Raw genomic sequence first — 20,220 nt, 5'->3', positions numbered from 1 at the left:
GGGCGGCGACGGAGGCGGCGCGTCGGGGTTGGGGGAAGGAGGAGATACAGAGGCTGGGACGGTGGAAGTCGGATTGTTACCGGACGTATGTGCGGCTGCGGGAGGTAGAAGGGGTGACGTCATTTTGATTTCGAAGTCTGATATGTGTTTCTTTGCAGGTGCTGTGGCGGGGCCGGAGGTGGCAGTGTTGAATTTGTATTTGGTGGGACACTCATTTGTCAAGCGGGCGGAGCAGGCGGAGTGGGATAAGCATCGTGCACTGAATTTGGGATTGGATAATGGACTGTATCGGTGTCACTGGAGGGGCAAAGGGGGTATGCGTTGGCATGATTTGTTGCCTCTGTTGAATACGGTGGTCAAATGGGGTGTGTGTCCGGATGTGGTAGTGATTCACTTAGGGGAAAACGACTTAGTGCAGTCCAAGGGGTTGGCTTTGGTTAAACAAATGAAGAGGGACCTGAGGGAGATCAAACAACAATGGTCGGGGTGTCATGTGATCTGGTCCGACTTTATCCCCAGGCGGGTGTGGAGGGGAGCTGAGCGCCCGGGTGCGATAGACAGGGCACGGAGGAAGATTAACCGGGTAATGGGGGATTTCTGTGCCAAAGAAGGGGTGGGGAGAATGGTACATCCAGAGTTGCGTTATGGAGCGGTGTATTTTTTCAGGGAGGATGGGGTCCACCTTTCCAGATATGGCATGGAACTGTACATAGTGCAGTTGAAGGAGGCACTGGATGGAGCCCTGGGGGTGCTCTGGTATCCTAGGAGGCAGGAGCCCTGGGGGGGGGTCGGAAGTAGTAAACGACTTCCGAGTGGCATTTCCCTAAGAGAAAAGGGGGGATTCACAGGAGGCCTGGGCCTGTATGGGCAGTTGGGGAGCGGAGGTCAGTAAGGTCACTGAGGTCATTTGCAGTTGGGGGTAGGTTGCTGAGCGGATGTGGATACTTTGTTGCACTGTTGGGGATACAATTAGGGGTGGGGGTGGAGGGGGGCTGTTAGGCAGTTGTTATTTAGCGACCACTAGTTTTGTTCGGCACAGGCCAGGTGGGTGTTTTGTGTAGGTGCACCTGATTCCAAATAAAGCGGCCTTTATCACACTAAGTTGGTGTCTGTGTCAGTGCTTCCCCCCCCCACCTACTGGTGTGCCCCAATGGGGATTTGGGGGGGCAGCCGACCAAGGGGAGGCTTGCCCACCCGGGGACATTTGGGGCAGCAGGGGGGGGGGGATAGGTGAGCACTGTGGGCCCCCGTAGTTTGGTCTGGTTGGGCTGGTTGGGCTTCTTTTGGGTGGTTTTGGGCTGGATAGGTTAAATACGGACATTTTGTTGGGCCAGGCACCATTTGAGGTGCAGTGACACGGCAGCCGGGGGTGTTGTCCAAAGAATTGTTGTCCCGCCCTCCCTCCCTGTGTCCCGTTGGGGAGGGTACAGGCCAAGGTAGGCATGGGAGGTTGCAAGGGGCTTTTCTGGTTGATGGTGCACTGGAGGTTAAAGGACACGAGTGGTTTGTCGCTGGAACAGGTGCCGGGATGGGTGGCGTTTCCCTAAGAGAAAAGGGGGGATTCACAGGAGGCCTGGGGCTGTATGGGCAGTTGGGGAGCGGAGGTCAGTAAGGTCACTGAGGTCATTTGCAGTTGGGGGTAGGTTGCTGAGCGGATGTGGATACTTTGTTGCACTGTTGGGGATACAATTAGGGGTGGGGGTGGAGGGGGGCTGTTAGGCAGTTGTTATTTAGCGAGCACTAGTTTTGTTCGGCACAGGCCAGGTGGGTGTTTTGTGTAGGTGCACCTGATTCCAAATAAAGCGGCCTTTATCACACTAAGTTGGTGTCTGTGTCAGTGCTTCCCCCCCCACCTACTGGTGTGCCCCAATTACTTGTCTGAGCGGCCAAGCCGGAATGTTTCTGTTGCCACCTGCCTTGTGTGCTCGGTATGCACACAATAACATGCTCTGGCTGCAGAATGCATTTGGTAAGAGTATTTTTAAGTTGTACAGAACACATGAAGCAAAAGTAATGCACTCTGGGTTGTTTGACCCCCGTTAAATCTTTGATCATATCAAGCTTCACTTTTAAGAGTCTGTGTGTCTTGTGTGCCTTTTGCAGGCTGCTGAGGCAGTTAGAGACCCGTTAAAGTTTACTTAGTAAATCACACTTTTTATTTACATATGTGATGGAAAATCTTCGACATGTTATCGTCTTCTTTCACCCACTCCTGCACTCCAGAGTGTCGCTAGTTTCAAGTTGAAAAAATTACACACAGGTAAAAATAATTAATATTTTGTATGGACATAGTTAGCAGCAGTTTGCCTAAAGAAATTAACTTATGTTTGTCTGTGAAAGCACAGCTAATGCTGCTGGAAGAAAACTTCTCAAAGGCCTTTTAACTGCTCTCCCTCGATCTGAATGTTATATTATCTGGGTAGCTGCAGCACCTCTCGTGCCCCAGCGCCTCTATTGACACATGTGTGAAGAGGGTTTGTGTGCCCTGCAGCTGCCTTCAGGTCTTGCCATTGGGCAGTATACGGAGAGGCAGGTTTGAGGCTTTCCTCAAATATTTAGTTTAGTCAGTCTACAGCGTGGAAGGTAGATGTGTGGTCATCGGGGGGCATAGAGCAGCCCCTCCCTTCATATCACCATATCACTCTAAAGGGTAAACAAGCATGAGTGACCGGCCAGCACCAGTCCATTAGTGGTTGCCCTAGGGGCTGAGCTCCTTCCAGTAAAGCTGTGTGTTAACCGACTTCAATGCAAGTGCAACAAAAACTACTCCTTCTAAGCATTAAATATGTAAGGCGGGAACGGGGATGTGTACCGTAAACTTGTTACCCGAATGGCATCTTTGCCGCATATGTTGGATATTCGGAGCAGCTGTGCAGTAAGACCTCAGCTTGCACTTGTGTTTAATGCTTTAATTTTCTGCAGCACATCATAACTAATCTTATCTTATTATTATTACTGGTGAATTCTTTTCACCTCCGCTGGAGGATTTTGGAAGTCTTCCTTCGCCCCCTTGCACGTACACTGCTCCAGAATCCAGCGCCATGTTATATGTTATGTTATAAGCTGTTTTGTAACGCGCTCAATTACTACCGGAGTATCCTGGCGCGGTATACCGCTGGGGAACCCGTCCTGGCTTTCCCTGTGGGGTGGTTCCTACTGGGAATTCCCGGCGTTGATGGGGCCGTTGTGGAGATTAGGCAAGCTAATGCCCAGAGTTGCCGAGTGGGGCCCCTGGTTAGAGTAGGCACCGAGGCGAGAATTATGGAGTCCGCTGACCCTGGTCCACGACCCTGCCGCGTCGTGGACCAGGGTCGCAGGAGTCGGCCCTGGTCCCGGGCCGACTCCTGCTTCCGGGTCTGCCGCCTCTAAGCAGTGAGCCACACCACTCCACTATGCCAGTGTTAAATGTGTATCCGAGAATTGTGGGCCAAAGCATCTCCCCCATGTGTTAGACTGTCCAGGTTGCATGTTTTCACAAGAGAACCCTTGCCTCTAATATTTGGAATTATGCACTTGCGGCTATCAACACACAGCCCTGCAGAATGGATTAACTGTGATGATGGCGTGTTGTAGAAAATGGTTTAAATAGCGCCATAATCGGTCATACCCTAAGCGTGTCTGCCACTCATCCCAACCATGTGCCCAGTATAGATCAATTTAGCTGCTGTATGACAGGACTGCATGTAACACAAAGGTTGAAGAATACACAGGACTTGAATTGTTCTTAAAATCAAAGTATGCAAGTTTAGCAGTGAGCAGATCTGCGGGCAGATTCGAAGTAAAGTCCACTTCGATGGGTATCAATATATTTTCTGAAGAAGGCAGTTCTGTACTTCCGGATTCATCTGATAGTTTGTTGCTCTGCCAGAGCACTATGAAATATGAAAATAACCTCTATGAAACAAACCTGCTTTTCAGGCAGGTGTCGTGCCAATGGATGACAACAATGTAATAAGGCTGCATCTTCTGGCTCTTCACCAAACCTAGCTGAAGCAGGCAGTTCTGCTCTGAGGAACGGCAAGACAAAATTTAGGAATGACCTTGGACTACAGGAATCCCCAAGTGTGTTGTCCAGACTCTCTTTTTAGAGTGGCGCCCTTTCATGACTACTACAGTTGACCTTCCCTTACCCTCTTGCAGTGTCACTTTTCCCTTAATCTACTGCAATGGTGGCACACAGTTCTACACAACACAATTCCACTTCACACATTTCCATTTCACACCACATAATTCAGCAACACACCACATAATTCAACTCAACACATTTATACAAGACACCACATACATCCAATTCACACCACGGAATACCACATTATGTCACAAAATTCAACAACACAACACAAACTCCACAACATACCACTACACAACACAAAATACCATTTCACATAATTACACAAAATCCCACTCCCATAATTCCAGTACACTCAAAAGCACATAATTAATATCCACATATTAATATCCACATAATTCCACTGCACACCATGCCACATAATTCCACTCAACACATCGACTCCACGCCACACAATTCCATGCAACACAATTTCACAAATAACAATTCCAATCCAACCCACATCATTTCACTCCACACCCAACTGCGGTTTCTTTACGACAGCGGGGGAGCATCGCTCCGCCAACTGCAGCTGCACTAAATGTGAATAATAAAATGGCAATGAAATTATCTTATTGCCATTTTATTTTTTACGTTTAGCGCGCAGCAGCTGCCAGTCTGCATCCAGCCGAGAGAAATGAGGGCGTGTCCTTTGCTGATTGGCAACAGAGAAGAACTGAAGCAGGGCTGACTGATTGCTCCAAAGTGCGCATGTCACTTTGTCTGGGTGTCTTAGACAGCTGGGTAGAAACCAAGCATAGGTCTAAAGGGCCTGAAGGAGCATCCAGCCAGGACGCTCCATCCAATCCTGGCGCTGCTCTCATGCTGGTGGATTAATTCGTGGAATTTCCTGGAGGTTGGAGCCAATTAGCAGACAGAAGAGGGACAGAGGAGAATGACTTTACTTTTTATTATGTGCCACTCGCCTTGCCTGTGTGCAACCACCCACCCACCACTTAGTTGTCCACCCCATTGATTCATAAACTTGCCAGCCATACAGTCACTCCATAACACATAGGTAAAAGACATTGTCATTTACAGCGTCAATAGCTCTAACTATGCCAATTGAACGACCTATTTGCATTGAAGATGCTTGTTCATTTATCAGCCAGTGGGAACCATGCATTTCCTGAGATTCCCAGACAGTTCACATTATGCTCTTGAGACCAAATATAATATATTGATTAGTGAAAAAAACAACTGTTGCATTAACCAACACAAGTCAAGAGATACTGACATTAGCAGGTTGTCTCACACTTACTGGCACTCTGGCCCTGAATTAAGAACCAGACATGTTCCATAGTGACAGTTGACGCCATTCACTAGACCTGGGTAGCAGCTGCTGACGCAGAACAAGCTCCAGTTATCGGAAATGTTGTGGATGTAATTTCTGAAACTCCCGGGAACTAATCCACGACATATTTCTGAAAAGTAAAACAAATAGTCAGAAATTGAACTATGCCGCTGCATTAATAGAGACCCATACAGCGATAACCTAATTTGTTTGTAGATGAGGAAATCCATCCCTTCAAACTAGTCTATTTTTCTTTCTAAAGTATCAGTGTAGACCTTACTGCACCTCCATCTCTGTTTTGAATAACAGGCTAATATTAGTCAACACGGTTTGCTCACTGGCTTAATGAATTACCTTACGAGTTTTTCCTCCACCTCTCTGGCTTAAGACTGCTCAACACATTCATACTCCTTTTCTTTATGAAAAGACATTGCACCTAAGCTTCATCTTCACAAGAAGTATCTTAATGCCCCTTGTTCTAGACAGTTACCACAAGGTATGCTTGCACGAAGTTACTTTTCCAGTAAACATTTCAAACCTGCTTTCAATATTAAATAGATTTTGGAAACTGAATAGAAAACATCTTTGAATCATTTAGTTAGCATTTGTCGAAGTGTAGATATTATATAAATCATTTAATTATACCTAGGTCTGATCATGGAATAGCTAGACTAAAGCTACATAGTCAAAATAACTTTTGGGGATTTATTCACTGTAAATTTACACTAATCATAATGAATATAGCATGTTACATCGCATGCTATTACATCGCGTTCCTTTACAACGCGGTCATTATAATGACTGCGTTGTTAGAACGTGATACCTTTACAACGCAAGTCATTAGATCGACTTGCTGTAGGGGGCGCGCTGGACTTAGGAATAGTATAATTTACTATTCCAACTCCAGCCTGCGCAACAGTAGGGAAGGTGTTGGAATAGTAAATTATACTATTCCTTAGGTTAGAGCGCCCACTACAGCAAGTCGATTTAATGACTTGCGTTGTAAAGGCATCGCGTTCTAACAACACGGTCGTTGTAACAACCGCATTGTAAAGGAACATGATGCAGTGGTAGCATTGTAAATGCTTTTTCCCGTCCAAATATGTAGTGTGGCTCTATATATATTTTCCCAAGCATATATCACTGCTGTACATTCAAACTGCATCCCAGCTTAAGTACAGTGGTGTTCCTGGCAGCTTTATAATGTTAAACAGAGGTGGGACTGCATCCAGTCCCCAGTAAATGCACAGCGAATATGCCGGTTTAGGCTTAATTTTAATCCATTATTTTAATCCTTTTCCTCTTTTATCCATATAATCAAAAATCTTTTGAACCATATTTTATCCGTATTCAATATTTCTGCGGGGCCACACGCTGCGTGTACACGTTATTTCCAAGTTTCTATTGCTCGAGGTGTCATATGACTTTTCCAAGAGCATGACAGATACGTGAATTCTTGTAAGGCAGTGTTTATTTCAATAAAATCACCCAATGCATTTCGGGCTGCAAGCCCTTCTTCGGGGGTCACTGTGAAATAACCATAAAATCACACAATTAGTGTACTATTCTTAAAAGTTATCCTGTTACAAAAACAACATGAATACTGTGTGTGAGTAATCACCCAGTTTAGAAACAGTACATAGTGAAATAGAATAAAACGAACCATCGTTATGTTTCTCCCATCAAACCTTAATGCTCCGCTTTTCAAACCAACATCTTCTAATTTCGTTCCACCCCTTCTAACCTCCCCTCTCATTCCTTCAATAAAATCCTTCTTCGTCAAACAATGCTAAATAAATGCACCTAGTGTTGTACTTTCAACGTTCCTCTCTGTTAAACCGCCCCCGTGAGACTAAGAATTATAACGCTCTGCTGTTTACACAATCATACTCGCGGTGCAAACACCTTTTCATTTAATCACAAGAGCTGAAGCTAGAGCTAGAAAGTTCCCCAAAAAAAACACTGACCGTGTATCTAGAGTATATGAATGGAGTTTTAAGTGTCACATACCTGCCATTGATGTTTAAAAGCACACCACTTCTCTCATCGTTCTTCTCAATCCCCCTTATACCTCCCACAATCCTTCTGCATTTTTAAATCATCCCAATGACCCTGATTGGTTCATGCTATTAGTTTTCCCGCTTTCACCACGTAACTTTTTGATGTCGATCATAATGTGAAACTACCTCTCCCATAATCCCTCCATATGGATAACATCAGGTCACAAAACCAAATACTCTCAAAGTCCAAAATTAAATTCAAAAACATGTTGTTGTGTCCATTAAAGTAACAGTCTTAATAGATCCACTGTCTTCTCCCAGAACCACGATGTTGTTTCTCTGCGTGTGGTCACGAAAACTCCTCCTGTATTTCTTTTTCCTATTTTTTCATGCGTGCAATTTCACTGAAATTGCACGCATGAAAAAATAGGAATTGAATATAGACAGTGTAAACATCGAGACTACAGGTGTGCGTCCTGCCTCCATAAATAAGCATCTTAACTTTTGCCCGAAACCAGGACTGCACCCGCGGGAATCAAAAAAATGAAGAAAAAAGAAATACAGGAGGAGTTTTCGTGACCACACGCAGAGAAACAACATCGTGGTTCTGGGAGAAGACAGTGGATCTATTAAGACTGTTACTTTAATGGACACAACAACATGTTTTTGAATTTAATTTTGGACTTTGAGAGTATTTGGTTTTGTGACCTGATGTTATCCATATGGAGGGATTATGGGAGAGGTAGTTTCACATTATGATCGACATCAAAAAGTTACGTGGTGAAAGCGGGAAAACTAATAGCATGAACCAATCAGGGTCATTGGGATGATTTAAAAATGCAGAAGGATTGTGGGAGGTATAAGGGGGATTGAGAAGAACGATGAGAGAAGTGGTGTGCTTTTAAACATCAATGGCAGGTATGTGACACTTAAAACTCCATTCATATACTCTAGATACACGGTCAGTGTTTTTTTTGGGGAACTTTCTAGCTCTAGCTTCAGCTCTTGTGATTAAATGAAAAGGTGTTTGCACCGCGAGTATGATTGTGTAAACAGCAGAGCGTTATAATTCTTAGTCTCACGGGGGCGGTTTAACAGAGAGGAACGTTGAAAGTACAACACTAGGTGCATTTATTTAGCATTGTTTGACGAAGAAGGATTTTATTGAAGGAATGAGAGGGGAGGTTAGAAGGGGTGGAACAAAATTAGAAGATGTTGGTTTGAAAAGCGGAGCATTAAGGTTTGATGGGAGAAACATAACGATGGTTCGTTTTATTCTATTTCACTATGTACTGTTTCTAAACTGGGTGATTACTCACACACAGTATTCATGTTGTTTTTGTAACAGGATAACTTTTAAGAATAGTACACTAATTGTGTGATTTTATGGTTATTTCACAGTGACCCCCGAAGAAGGGCTTGCAGCCCGAAATGCATTGGGTGATTTTATTGAAATAAACACTGCCTTACAAGAATTCACGTATCTGTCATGCTCTTGGAAAAGTCATATGACACCTCGAGCAATAGAAACTTGGAAATAACGTGTACACGCAGCGTGTGGCTCCGCAGAAATATTGAATACGGATAAAATATGGTTCAAAAGATTTTTGATTATATGGATAAAAGAGGAAAAGGATTAAAATAATGGATTAAAATTAAGCCTAAACCGGCATATTCGCTGTGCATTTACTGGGGACTGGATGCAGTCCCACCTCTGTTTGAAGTTAGTACCTTAGCGCTACTGGGCATGGCACTTCAGTGAAATTGCACGCATGAAAAAATAGGAATTGAATATAGACAGTGTAAACATCGAGACTACAGGTGTGCGTCCTGCCTCCATAAATAAGCTTTATAATGTTGTCATATATGTGGATGGGGCTAATACCCACTGCACAGACATATAGCATTTAACTAAGTGACTGGTGCATTTGCAGCTTCATCTACGACTGTTGCAAGAAAGTTAACTATACCATACGGGTGAAACCAATTTTACCAGTACGGTTTTTAAGGTCAGGTTACATTCACTATGGCTCTGGACATGTAGTGTCACAGTGCACAGAGTCCTAACACCACCAAAATAGGTTAAAAAAATTGGTGAAAAATCCAGGGGATGGCCTTACAGAAAAGGAAACTTAGCTTTGACACGTATATATGTATAACATCTTTATATGTGTCTATTGCAGAAAGCACAGTGGTGCAAAATGTTCGTTTCATGGATCCTTAATCATTATACATGGGTTTCATCATTGTAATGATAATTCCAAACCTCCCTGCATAGTTTAACTGTTGTCTATTGTTTACTCAACAATTATTCCAAGAAAGGTAACTGTTAAATGCATTTGGGGGGCCACATGGCAGACAAGGGCTAAGGGGCAACAAGTATTGTCCAAAGGAAGGGGGGCTGCACATTCTATTTTCCATTCTTTTTTTTTTTTAAACATATTTTATTGTTTACATTCCAACGACAGTGCAAAATACTGTACAGTCGACTGGTACAGACATAACTCCCCGAGTCAAATACGAGCTCCACCCCATCCCATCAGTTCACAAGCTATCAAAGAACACAACAATACCCAAATACGATAATGGCGGAGCAGATCATATATCATCTACGTTTCGCCTCTCAGTGTAGAGTATCTAAGAACACCTACCAACACCATTCCTGAACCCAATCAGAACCAACCCCCCTCCCTACTAACTGGCGTGTAACACATTAAGTACAATATATAATGCACATTTCTTGTCCCAGCTACTATTCAACAATTCCCCACACTTGCCGTACCAGGGACCTCCCCAAAGCACTCCTTCCAACAACTACTCCTCCTCAAACTGCTGGTCGGACAGAGATTGCACCAACGTCTCCCATGCTTTTGCCGAGTCCAGGGCGTCATGCCTGTTGAAATCTAAGAACACTCTCGCTACTAGCCCACTTAGTCAGTTCAGCTCTCCACCTCTTACTGTTGGGCCCCTCCTTCGACTTCCAGTGCATTGTTATTTCTCTCTTTGCCAGCAGGAATCCCATATCTATAAATTTACTTGTCACTTTTGTCTTGGAGGTGTGGGGAAACCAATGTAATATGCATGTGGCCATGTCAAAAGCTAATTGACGCTCAGTGACTGCAGTTAACAGGCCGCCCACTTCGTCCCAATAATCCCCCAGCTTTGGGCATTCCCACACCATGTGTTCTAGTTCCACTCCCTCGCTTGCGCACCGAGGACAGGCCGTACCACCGATCTTAAAATACCTCTGAATCTTACCTGGTGTCAAATAAGCTCTGTGTAGTATAATAAAATGCACCAGTTGAAACCTTGCGTTCCTGGTACTTTTCCAAGCCCTGCCTAAAATATGTCCCCATGTAGTCTCCGGGATGGACTTCCCAATACCCGCCTCCCATTTTAGTCGCAATGTATCCAGTGGAGCCAACCCCTCATTCAGCATTCCTAAATAAAGGCACGTAACTGCTTTAAATGTCCCTGCTGCCATCACTACGTACTGACATGCCATTGTAGTTTTGGGCTCCACTAAACCCTCCCTCCAATGATTCAGAATAGCATACACTAGAGCGGTGTGTACTAAAAATCCTCCCCGGGAAGATCATACCTCTCCTGCAATGCCTGATAGGTCAGTAAGTCACCGTCCTCGTATAAATCCCCCAATACCTGGATCCCGGCCTGCTCCCATTCCATCAAGGACGTCCAGTCTCCACCATGGGGCAACGCAGTAAGCATTCCCAACGAAATCTCAAGCGCATATGGATGCAGCACTCCTGCCCTACGATGGCTGCGTTTACAGCATAATCGCAACATTTTCTCTTCTAGCGAGAGATCCCTAAGGTTAAGCTTCTGTTGTAATATTATAAAAGATAGAAAATGTCTCGGAATCCCTGCGCCTTTCAGGGCCTCTAAATTCTTTTGCAACTGCCTGCGTCAAGATCTGAAGTTGAGCTGCCAAATAACAAAGCTCCAAATCAGGAACCGCTAGCCCACCTTCTACCTTCGGCCGTACCAACATCGTTAGAGCCATTCTCCGTCTGTCAGATCCCCATAGGAACCCTACGAACATGGTTTTCAGTAATTTAAAGACGGAGCCCGGTATCCAGATGGGCAACGTTCTAAAAAAATACAGTAGCCTAGGTAGTGCTACCATCTTCAATAATGCAATCCGACCCATCACTGACAATAGAAGTGTAGACTAAAATGCCATGCTGCCTTTCAGAGCACTCACGAATCTCCCTATGTTCCCTTCTACCAGATCGTTGACCCAGTGATAGACATGCACCCCCAGGTATGGCAGATATGTCGGCTCCCAGCGCACATTTCGTGATAGCATGGGTAGTAACCCGCCAGGCTTCACCGGGAACAAACACGTCTTAGCCCAATTGACCCTTAGTCCAGAAATGTCACCAAACAGTGACAACAGGCCAGCTGCCCCCTCCAGTGCTCCCTCCGCATCTGCCAAAAACATCAAGAGGTCATCCCCATATAGCGAATATACTGCTGATCCCCTCTGTATTCCAGGCCCTCATAACACTGTCCCAACCTAGCTCGTGCTGCCAAAAGTTCTAGTGCCAGAGCCAACAATAGTGGAGAAAGTGGACAACCCTGCCTTGTCCCACGGGACACTTGGTAGCGGGGGGAAATTAACGCCCCACTTTCACCCTAGCCACAGTGGAGTTATACAACACCTTCGTTCAATTTACAAATTCATCTCCCAATCCAAAACGCCCCATAGCTTTATATAAATACAACCATTCCAAACTATCGAAGGCCTTCTCTATATCCACTGATAGTATCGTGGCCCCAGGCGAGTCAGGATGGTCCTCTCCCAAAATCCTTGTCAGTCTCTGCACATTAGTGGCTGTGTGTCCAGTCGGAATAAACCCAGCCTGATCCCCATGAACCAGATCGGTCATATGCTGCAGGAGGCGAGACGCCAATATCAGACTCAAGATCTTATAGTCAGTGGACAACATTGATAATGGTCTATAGGCCACTGTGTCTGTACCCTCCCACCCGGGCTTTAACAATGGGATAACGAGCGCCTCTCTCATTGTCTCTGGAAGTTGACCCAAGTCCCGCGCCTCACTATAAACCTTCAACAACTGGGGAGCCAGCAAATCCACATACCCCGAATAGAATTCTATCGGCAAACCATCCACGCCCGGAGTTTTGTTGTGAGCCATATGCTTAATTGCACTCCTAATTTTCTCAATTGTTATGTTACGTCCCAAACATTTCGCTTGTTCCTCCTCTAGTTGCGGAAGGGGCACACCCTCCAAAAAGACGTCGATTTCCAAGTCCCCTGCCACCAGCGCGCTCTCATATAACTCTTCATAATAAGCCAAGAGCAGATCCATAATCTCTCGCTGAGTACAAAGGGTACGACCACGACCATCTTGCGCGTTCAGCGCCATGATTGGAGAGCCACGTTTATTAGGATTAGCCAACCACGCCAACAGCGTCCTCACCTTGTCCCCCTCCGCATGAGCCTTCGTAACATAATTTTTATAATCGAAGCAGCGTAGTCTCTCCACCTCCTTGGCCACCTCCTCCTTCGCCTCCACTACTTCTGCTTGCACTTCGGGGTGCTCAGGCCGCGCCTGTTCAGCCAACCGCAATCTGCTTTCTGCCCTGTCGACATCCTGCAGCAATACCTTCCTCACCCCCAAATGCTTACTAATACAGAGTCCCCTCACCACCACCTTAAAGGCGTCCCACACCAGTGCCCTAGTGGAAGCCGTCCCCGCATTCTCATTAAAATATTGGACTATCCCCTCTCCAATCTCTCTGTGGAAAACCAGATCATCTAACGTTTCAGGGCGCAAGCTCCAGGTGGGGATGTCAGATTTCACCGCCATCCAGTGCATAGTAACCAACAACGGGTTGTGATCAGACAGTGTCCTAGCAAGATATTCAGAGTGCGTTATGGAAGGCACAATCGATGCTGAGCATAAGACTGCATCAAGGCGAACATGTAGTTCGTGTATTGCCGAGAAGTAGGAATAGTCTCGGTCCCGCGGGTGGTGGGTTCGCCATATGTCCACTAAGTTCCATCTGGTTTGCCAATCCAGTCTATATTTGGCCAACCTCCGGATTGGAGAATCCACTAGTGGGGGATGAGACCTGTCCTGGGAGATATCCACTATTGAATTAAAATCCCCTCCCAATACAGCCGGGTCCGTAAAATAATGAGCCAATGTGCCTGACATGTGGTCTAGGTAGCTTGCCTGATCAATGTTTGGTGCATAGACACTACACAACACTATGTCCCTACCATGTAAGCGCCCCTCAACCACTACAAATCAGGTCTCAGTGTCCGAATGTGCTTTGTCCTTCTCTGAGTCCGTACACTCCGGGGACTGCATCATCTGTTCTCCCGACAAAGCCAACACTGCTTCCAGCACCTCCTGTCGCTCTATTGCAGTTTGTGATATTGATGGTTTCCGCAGCTCCCACCGGCGTCGTCAAAGCCGCTGAGATTTGCGCAGCTGAAGTTGAAAATCCCCAGATGACTCCGGGGCATGGCGTTCCATGCGATCTGTTCCAGCACGGTAAGATTAAAACCGTGCTCATGCTTCCTCCGGGGTGTCATGGAAATGAGTGCTACCATCCAATATTATCCTCAGTTTGACTGGAAACAACAGGGAGTACTGGAGCCCCTCCGATCTTAACTCTTTCTTAATCACCAGGAAGGATGCCAGACGGCGCTGGATTTCCAAGGTGTGATCCAGAAAAATAGTCACTTTGCCATTTCCAACTTGATACGGGCCATCAGTACGCGCTTTTTGGAGCAAACAGCCTCTGTCTTTATAATGCAGCAGGCGAGCTACCACTGGGCGGGGAGGTCGCCCCGGCTGTGGCGGCTTCGCTGGCAACCTGTGCGCGCGCTCCAGGATGTAGAAAGGGGACAATCCCTCGGGAGCCACCACCGTCCTCAACCAGTTCTCCAGATATTGGACCATGTCCGACCCCTCCACTTTTTCTGGCAGGCCCACTACGTGAATGTTATTGTGCCTATTTCTACTTTTGGTGTCCTCAGCACGTTTCTCCAGTGGTAGTATACGGTCCAAGGAGTCCGTCATCTTGTTCGTTAGCGCCGTGTGGGCTGGTGTTACCTCCCGAAGCACCCCTTCCACCTGTTTCACCCTATCTGCTAGTTTAGCGTGATCTGCTCTCAGGAGGCCAAGTGCCGTCGCCACCTGCGCAATGTCCTGCTGCAGGGCCGTGCGTGAATCCGCAATTGCCGTCAGTATTCTATCAAACTGCTGCTGCATACCGGGATCCCGGGGTGCTTCCAGAGCATCCAATGCAGCCGGGGTCGGCGCTTCGCTGTCCGATAGTTGGTGTCTATTTTTCATTCTTTATATTGATTGTTATAGTACTGTAGTGTAGTTCCTATATTCCCAATAGGCTCTGCGCATTGGAATAATATATCCTGCAGCTTAGACGTAGGACTTAAGTCGACTAGGTCTCTGCCGAATATATTAGACTTAATTGTGAGTGGCAGCTAGTTCAGAGTTCACTAGAAACTTTCTCGAATAAACAAGAAGGGATTAGTTTCTGAAAACCATATAACATGACAACTTTGTTTCCCCAGAATGAAACGTATCTCTAGAGTCGCGGAAACAATAGATGGCTATTTCACTCAGTCAGATGTGCATGCTTCGTTTCACCAGAGTTGCTTAGAGAGACTGGCGTTTTCAATAAAAGTATTTATTGAACAGTCTTATTTCTTAAGCATAAGAAATGCACTGCTACAATTGAAATGCTAGTTAAGAAGTACAATGCATATAATACGAATAGTATTATAAAATAGTACTGTAAGAGCATGATATGGTTTCTAAGCCATAAACATAGAATACATAAAATGCATAAAATACATACAATGCTAAAATAGCGGCTAAACGTACTCAACTGGTGCTTCTAACATACGCCTACCCCGGTGTACCTAACCTAAGTCTAGGACAAGGGAGGAAGTAAGTGAGGAGTAGTTTAAGTTTTAGTATTTCTCTGCCAAGAGTCTGTTCAAGAATTCTCTAGGGATCTAATCAGCTCCGCATCTTAGTTTTAGAATGATAGAGGTCTTGTATCTCTCTCTCGGGACTCGATCTCCCAGCAACCCGCAACGGTAGTCTGGAAACACTGGAGCTGGATTTCTTGGCAGTGCGTCAGTTTGGAGGGTCGGCTTCCTTCAGCACTTGCAGCAGCAGGGCGTCGGGCAAGTAGTTAGTCCATCTGCTCCGGAACCATCGTGTGTTTGACTGGGCAAATGTAGGCAAATTTATACCCCTGAAGGTGCCGAGTCTGACGTGAGATTGGACATAATATGGTCACTAGTGCCTTAGTTCCGTGAAAACTCCCGGATTTCTTGGAGAGATCAGTATTCAAGCAGGGGGAGTTTCCTGACTGCTGAAGGCTGTTTTTACCACGAAATCAATGTGGATTCTCGGGGTTTAGTGGAAGTAGCCATGCCATATTAGGGATGCGCAGGCTATAACTAAATAAGGCAATGATTCTGTATGCCTATATAAGGACTGGATGGTTTATACCTATATATGGGCATGAATCTGGAAAAATTACACTAGGGTGCTAGATTCCCACATAACACCCACTCCACGAATGTTAAGTTCAATAATACATAAGCACTGAACATATTTCAAAGCAAAGTGTTTACAACCCCACTCCAAAGTACAAAAGTGCATTTTCGAATAGGTTTGTTTGCATGAAAGGAGCATACATCATGTAAAAAATCATAGGCATCATGAAATCAAATATAAACTATGAGCATATATCTTAACATTTGTATAAAACGAAAGTACAGTCATTAATCGATACCTGAGATCATAGCATAATTTTTTAACTATCTTTGAAATCGAGGTTGAAGCCAAATATTGTTTTATAGGAAGTTCAAACACGAAATATTGTTCTCTAAGAATAGTTTCTACTTCAAGCAGATTACCCTGTGCCAAAGTTCTATTTTGGAAAAAGTTCAAATTTAGTGGAATGTTTTGAAAAAATGAAGGCCGATTTTGCAGAGTTCAAGGAACACTGTGTGAAATAATCAAAAGTTATTCTCAGGAGTCTCAGTAGAGTCGGGAGAAAACATCAGATTGTCAAGGCTCGCAAAGAAACCGTCTACCGTAGTAGGCGAAAGTGGAACCACTTCAGTTAGCAGATCAAAAGTGGGGATCATCGCCGTTAGCGTTTGATGCGTTAGCAATGTCCGTAGTAGATGGTACCTGTGTGCCTGTAGTTCCTCGTATCTCACCTTCAGTTAGACTGTTGTATTTCTATCTAGGACCCTAATTCAATATTCCTAATTTATGCCCTTGAATAGCTATAATAAATAATATCCTTATAAAGGCATAAGAATCATATCCATATTTAGTAATAGCCCATGCAGTCCAAATACGGCAAGGCTACTTCCCTAGACTCCTAGAAAGTACAACGCGTTCTTTAAACAAATCAAACCTCCAGCAAGCTGGGAATTCCCCTTGCTTTTGTTTTGATTTGTCCTAGAACTCCTGTGAGCACTGAAAGTTCTTAGTGACATCTTTATTGACGTCTTATGTCCAACCTTACGTCAAACCCGGTACCTTTCAGGTATAAATATACCAACGTTGCCTTATGCAAACACACGGTGGTTTGGAGCAGAGCGGCTATCTACTTGCCCGAGAGCCCAGCTGACGCGAGAGCCCACGGACGTCGCCCCTCCCTTTTGACGCACTGAGAGAGACGCTGTCTTTTTCTCCAGCCGAGAAAATCCAGCTCCGGTGTTTTCAGCCGCCCTTGCGGGTTGCTGGGATATCGAGTCCTGAGAAAGAGATACCAGACCTCCTTCATTCTATTACCCAGGTACGGAGCTGACTAAACCCTTAAAGAGAATTCTTGACTCATATTCTTGGCAAAACCAACTTAACTTAAACTGTTACTTATTTACTCCTTCCCACGTATTAGGCTTAGGTCAGGTACACAGGGGTAGGCGTATTTAGAAGCACCAGTTGAGTACGTTAGTCAATGTATTTATGTATGTATATATTTTATCTATTTTAAAGTATCATATGGCTAAGAAACCATATCAATGCTTTTACAGTATTATTTTATAATACTCCTTTTACTGTACGCACTTTACTTCATGTTAAGTATTGCAATTGAGGCAATTAATTTCTCTTGCATGAGAAAGAAGACTGCTCAATAAATAACACCTTTTATTGAAAACGCCCGTCTCTCTATTTCTCTGCACTCTGGTGAAACTAAGTATGCACGATTGACTGAGTAAAATAGCTGTCTATTGTTTTCACACGACTCTAGAGATACACTCTTATTCTGAGGGAGCAAAGTTGTCATGTTTTATGGTTGTCAGAAGCTAATCCCTTCTTGTCTATCCAGGGAAGTTAAACTCCTCCTTGATTATTTGAGAAAGTTTCTAGTGACCTCTGAGCTAGCTGGCAAAACTAGTTAAGTCTAATATAGTCAGTAGAGACCTAGTCGACCTCAGTCCTACGTCTACACTGCTGTTTATATTATTCCAATGCGCAGAGCCTATTGGGAATATAGTAACTACACTACATGGTGCCCAACGTTTGGTAAGGCGATAATCTAACGCAAGACATTAGAGTAACTCAGTCGTGCTTTTCACACAGACCCTTTTTCCCGTAAATACTCCAAAAGACTTCTGGAGTGGGTAAAAGGTTAAAATCCGCCGAAACTTAGTAGGATGAGAATCCTATGTATAGTTTTTGGTTTAGTCAACGTTGAAGGATACAGTGTTCCAAAATATTGTGCACCTAATCTTTGTTTCCCTTGAAACTTGATCTGCAACAAAAAACTTTCTGTTAGTAAAAATGACGGAAAGTGAAGACGAAAGGGAGACAGCTAGAATAGCAGCTCAACTCCTAGCGGATGACACAAGTCTCCAAGAAAATGACCCGAACGCTATAATCATTCCGGGAAATGTAAGGAAAACTATAACTATTAAACTTATAGAAAACGGACTGACATCACGAGGTGGTACAGTCATATTCGTGGTAGAGGCCCATGAATATCGGCAGACAGAGGTATTCTACTCATGGATAAACTTTCCTGCAGCAAACGCTGTAACACATGAATTCCACTATTACAAAATAGAGGAACCTCCGGATGAATTCACTCCTTTCGAGGACGTTGAAATCCCACTAAATTACCAAGAGCACCTGCTCTGGTTTAAAGGCGCCCTAAAACATCAAAATCACATCACCAGGCTCGGTCCACTAGGTAGACCAGGAGCAACGTGGCCGGTTCTAGCCAGCTACACACCACATCCAGACATTGATAAAATGTCAGACCGGGAACTTTTAGCACAGCTAAAAATACTAATTAAAATACATAGACAATTAGTCCAATATGTAATGCGGACTTCAACGGTCCAACGAGCAATCAACGTTCCACAGCTGACCCCTCATCAGGGGAACACAAACAAAATTACACCACAGAACATACAATCATGTCTTGGTAAAGTACCTACAAAGCGGGAACAAATTCCATTCTGGTTAGCTCAGAAAATCACTCAAATAGAGGCAGTATTTCCTGATACTACGCCTATTGAGAAACCAGAATTCTGACTATCTGTCTTCCAATGGGGATCACACCACATGTGGAGGACTGTGACACTTGGGGCACAGTCTTTGCTTCGATTTACACAAAAACACATGGTGTTCCGTCTATGGCGGTAATACCAGATGTGCTAAGACAGATTCAAAATGAATACGGTCCAGAACCTGCTTTAACTCTGGGCATGAAATTACTGACAGACCTCAAGCAGGTCTCGGCTCTATTGTTAGCCAACATAAAAGGAGAAGCAGCATCTGTGGCGATCCGCCAGAAATTGAAAGAAACAGATATAGCAGAACAACCATTTGAACTTGCCAGAATCATAGAAAAATCCTATGAAGAACTAGGTAGAGATAGTTTGGGTGGGAAACCAGTAAAACCCCAAATAACTGAAAATCCAGAAAAAACATTCATTAAAAATAATCTAAACACTCCAAAAAAGAGTTGGGATGGTAATAAACAATCCACTCCCAAAGAAAAACGATTCCAATCCAGAGGAAGGTCTCTTCAACGAAGAGATAGATCTCCAGATCGAGGTGACAAGTCTCCCCAGAGGGAGCCCTCTGAAAAAAGATACAACCTTACAGATAGGGATAAATTGAGAAAACCTGACAGATATCAAGATATTGATACACGTCCCTCTCGATCTTTTCAGACTTCCTCACGGAAATCGGAAAGAAGAGGACGGTCAGAACACAAACAAGAGCACGTCAAGTCCAAAGACAAGGAACCTGCTCATCAAAGTAAAAAATTACAATTTCAAAGAAAGAAGGTAGCTAGTATTAAAATAATAAAACATGCCGAGGATACTGAGGACACAACTGAAAAACAGAGAGTGGGCCCAGACAATGCTAGACAGCGCAGCAGAAGTGACCATAGCTCGCAAGATCTTGATGAATCTTCTGGAGACAGTGTACATGAATGAATACATTCAAGTGGAAACTGCAGATACCAGAGTTAGCAAACCTCATATAATATACGAAATAACATTACGGATAGAGGGGGACAAGACCAGGAAAGTAAGGGGTCTCTTTTGGGATAACCTTTCAAAAGGCTATGACATCCTGTTAGCTGAGAAAAACTGGCCACCAGAGTTTGTCAGGGAGTGCCCTCATGGCGAAGAAATGATTATGCCTGCCTTCTCAAATCATATTTCAACTCATAAAAAATCCATTAATGCAAGAAAATGGGCAGTGGCCCAAGCTCCTGCATTATATAAAAATAATGTA

The 20,220-nt window shown here is 44.6% G+C and overlaps 1 protein-coding gene across 1 annotated transcript in view; it reads right to left on the bottom strand.

Annotated features, from left to right (window-relative positions):
- The window catches only part of LOC144783294 (uncharacterized), a 688,842-nt gene that overhangs the window by 80,662 nt on the left and 587,960 nt on the right, over positions 1–20,220 (bottom strand). Inside the window, exon 14 of the mRNA XM_078662344.1 lies at positions 5,370–5,532. Within this exon, the coding sequence (XP_078518470.1) occupies positions 5,370–5,532 (163 nt within the window). The remainder of the gene's footprint in view (positions 1–5,369; positions 5,533–20,220) is intronic.

The sequence above is a fragment of the Lissotriton helveticus genome, chromosome 9 (assembly GCF_964261635.1).
Source record: "Lissotriton helveticus chromosome 9, aLisHel1.1, whole genome shotgun sequence".
Classification (NCBI taxonomy): domain Eukaryota; kingdom Metazoa; phylum Chordata; class Amphibia; order Caudata; family Salamandridae; genus Lissotriton; species Lissotriton helveticus.
Note: the sequence above shows the minus strand (reverse complement) of the source record. Positions and strands in the feature narration are given on the sequence as shown.